At 39.7% G+C, this 3,977-nt stretch overlaps 1 protein-coding gene across 1 annotated transcript; it reads right to left on the bottom strand.

The window, feature by feature from the left end:
• Positions 1-1,258: 1,258 nt before the first annotated feature.
• LOC136264391 (tripartite motif-containing protein 2-like) lies at positions 1,259-3,740 on the bottom strand. The gene has a single exon (XM_066059120.1). It carries the CDS (start codon positions 3,685-3,687, stop codon positions 1,450-1,452), a length of 2,238 nt encoding a protein of 745 aa, XP_065915192.1. The 5' UTR covers positions 3,688-3,740; the 3' UTR covers positions 1,259-1,449.
• Positions 3,741-3,977: the final 237 nt, after the last annotated feature.

Here is a 3,977-nt window from a genome sequence, read left to right as displayed (position 1 = left end):
TATGGAATTTTTCCAAATCTGCCTGCGCCTATACATACAATGAAATGCATTGGTCTGTTAAAGGGTTTCATTCATCTATACTTGTGTAGTTAATATGTATGGCAATACTTAATTCAGGTACACAATTAGGCCACTGCAATTGGTAATTATGTTTCTGGTCCTTTGAAAATTAGTTTTAAATGCGGGCGGGCGGAATTCAGCAACAAAGCAACAATGAATTGACCACTCAATTAGAGTATATTTGTGAATTACTGACTGTTCTATTAGAGTATATCGATCGTACAATGCATTCTGCCCATTTCTTGCAGGCTTTCACTGATAAAATACAAATCATGACACTTAGATAGTTAGATTTAGTATACTTGTTGCAGCCCAATATTTGTTTCTGGAATCCAGGTTTTTCAAAAAGCTGATGCCGCGGGCATTTTACTCATGTATTTCTGAAATTTCACATTCTCCAAAAAGGATGCGGGCGGGGGACCAGAAACATAATTACCATTTGGAGTGGCCTTACCATTGAAAATGCTCTCAGATTCAATCTTGAATTGTTCAAATTTCAAAATTTTCCACTTTCAACATTCTTATTCTAACATGCACATATTCAGTATTGTGCAATTGTGAGAGGGGTGCATCATGTACTTGGTTGTCTGTACCTACCCAAACTTTTTCATTAACAAAATGCTTCAGAGAGCCATACCTATAATCTAAAGGCAGTATATAAAATATCTACAGGCAGAAAATATTATGAATTTTATGTGGAAATGTCTCCAAATTGCAGTATTTTAGCATCTATTTTTCAAAATTTTCCTGGGGGGGGCATGCCCCCAGACCACCCTAGTTCTAGCATGCTTTGCACACCTCTACCCAAGAGATCATACCTTGAGTTAGCCCCCCCCCCCCCCCCCCCTTTATAAATCCTAGATCCGCCCCTGTACCATACATTAAATTTCTGGTAGAACTCTTGTCCACGTGATCTCTTCCAAAACATGTCCACAGACGTTACTGCAATTTGTATGTTGGATAGTTAGAAGCACATACAACACATGAAGCAATGTTGTCAGCAACTTCTGGTCAGCATGAGGCATGCACATGTTTACAAATTAATTAGATATATACTCCTGTATACCACAAAAATTTCAATAGAACATGAGTAGTGATTGTGACATTTCATAATAGTGAAATTTTACAATTGTTCAGATAATCATTAGGGATTTCCCCTTTTCACCCTATGGTACTTTTCTATTTTCCATGGCTTAAATCTAAATTAACAAAACTAGTATCCTTAAGTAAGCAGTGATGACCACATAATATATGCTACCACAGTACATTCTTGATAAGAGAAATACACATTAGAAATATACAAACTGAACAAATAAAATTTCCTAAAGGTCTGCATATACCTAAGAGACAATTAAACACTATACAAACAAGCTACATGTGTTAGTCAGTCTAGTCAGAAAAGATTTGGATCCTGTTATTACCATAGTCTGTGATGTAGATTTTACCATCATTACTAATAGCTAATCCTCCCGAAGGAGATGAAAACTGTCCTTGAGCAGAGCCTGAGGATCCAAAGCAGTGCACAAATACACCATCTTTGTCAAAGACAGATACACGACAATTCCCATATTCTAACACAAGGATGAAGCCATACTTATCTGTAGTAATGCCAGTTGGACTACTCAGTTGACCCCTGCCGGCCCCTTGTTCACCAAACTTGCCCACGTAGGTACCATCTAGTGTAAATATGGAGATGCAGTTGTGACTACAATTAGCAACAAGTAACTGATCATTGTTGGTTACAGTGATGTATTGAGGATTGGATAAATGACCTGAACCAAATGTTTGACAAAACTGACCATCACACTGAAATACTGAAATACGCTGACCACCCCATTCAGCAACGTACACTCTGCCATTGTGAACTACAATACCTACGGGATCGTTCAGTTGCCCATTTCCTGATCCACTACTGCCAAACTGAAGCAAATAGTCTCCATTAGGATTAAACTTCTGTACCCTGCAGTTAATAATACCAGTGACATACAAGTGGCCATCAGGATCAAATGCTACCCCCAGTGGACAATTAAATTGTCCGTTACCATTTCCATTGCTGCCAATCTTTCTAATTAGTTGGTCTTGACTATCAAACATCCACACACAGTAGTTACTCTCATCCCCAACAGCCCATACTCCATCCTTACCAAACGCAATATCCCGCGGTTGTTTCAGCCCTCCTCCATCAACAATCTTGTTTGACTTATCCATTGCACGATAGTTTCTGTGCACATTCACAAGGTAAGGACTTCCCTTAATGTGTTGTTTGTTAATAGTAACTGATAGTCTTAGTTCTCCCACATGATTGGCTATAAATGATGCTGAGTAGCTGCCATCTTTGTTATCCTTCATTTCTACTGGAATGACTTCTCCCCTACTGGACTGTGCTTGACTGGTAATATCACTACCTTCTTTGTGGCAGATGTGATTATGGTGATCTTTAGTGACTATGTTGAAATTAACCATTTCCCCTTTTGAAATCATTTTAGGCACATTTAAAGCTTCGGAATTCACAACGGAAATATTGGAACCGATATAAAGCTTACCAAACTGTGGAAATGACTTATCAAATTCTTTGACGCACTCAAATTCTACAGCAACACTTTCCACTGGATCAGTTCCCAACTTGCCATACAGTTCACTCAACCTCTTCACGTTATCCATCACTTGTTTCTTCATCAACAATGCTTCTTGGTCTGACCCTCTCTTCACTGCACTGTTTAGTTCTTTCACACTCTCTAGTTCTGCTTGGGAATGTTCCATCTTCTCCAAATGGAGGGAAGATTCTTTCTGTTTCTGTCCCAACACTTTATGCAACTCTGCTTTTAGATCATCTTTTTGTTGTTGTAATCGTTGGAGCAACTGTCGCTGCACCTTTTCATAATATGCATCAATTTCCTTGTCAACACTGGTAGCTTTAGCTCCAATCTCATCTTTTACACCATGTACTTTATTGTGAGCAGTTGACAGTCCTTCAATCATCTTCTCTACTGGTTTCATCATGTCATCCATTTCTTGTCGATACTTGTTAGCCATCTTCTTCACAGTATCATGTTCATGTTGGAAATGATCCTTCATGATGCAGTAGTGACACACCAACTGCTCACACGTCTCACAATAAAAATTCAGCTCTATTTCGTGTTCCTGGCATAAAGCAAACTTGGCTTTTGGTTTTACAGTGACGTTCTCTTTCTTAGACTGTACCTCATTGAGTGGCATCATGTTGTGGTTTTGATACTCTATGCTGTACTTGTGGTTGTCAGTACATCGGCTGCACAAGAAGGCGCTACAATCAAGGCACAGAACTTCCGCCGGGTCTTTCCTAACACAAAGGTCACATTTAGCTTCCTCTTCTCCCTCCACCTTGCGTTGTAGAGCAATTTCATCCAAGAGGCGGTTAATAAAAAAGTTGTTTGGCAAATCTTTTACTCCTCCAGCTGGTACGACGCTAGTTCTCCTACACTCGGGACAAGCGATGCTGGATTTGTCCACTGACTTTTCCTGTAGCTTCGTCAAACACGCTTCACAGTACGAGTGATAACAAGGGAGATATTTAGGATTCTTGTACAGCTCACAACAAATAGGACACGCAAGGTGACCAGTCATCTTCTTCATCTGCTTCGCAGCCATTGTTGCATGTAGTTATTATAAATCCCGTGCACACATTTTTTGTGTTTGGGTGGGGAAATCTCCACCCAAACAAAAGTGATGTAAACAGTGATCTATAAATCAATGGCCAGACTAGTTAGCGACTTTATATTCCTTGCACAGCCAAAATCAGAACCACCAGGGAAGGGTGGGAGAGGTAGCAAGAATAGCTGTATTGATCACATGATTTGTAGTTCCCAAGGTATTGCCTGGATATTCAGGCTGTGAACTCTAGCTCAGGGTCTGGTGTCATGACTAGGTGATTACAAAAG

This window comes from Dysidea avara, chromosome 8 (genome assembly GCF_963678975.1).
Source record: "Dysidea avara chromosome 8, odDysAvar1.4, whole genome shotgun sequence".
In the NCBI taxonomy this organism is placed as follows: domain Eukaryota; kingdom Metazoa; phylum Porifera; class Demospongiae; order Dictyoceratida; family Dysideidae; genus Dysidea; species Dysidea avara.
This window is presented reverse-complemented; position numbering and strand designations above follow the sequence as displayed.

What these genes read in the sequence shown, in the direction of transcription:
- LOC136264391 (XM_066059120.1), bottom strand. Translation starts at nt 3,687, where the DNA reads ATGGCTGCGAAGCAGATGAAGAAGATGACTGGTCACCTTGCGTGTCCT.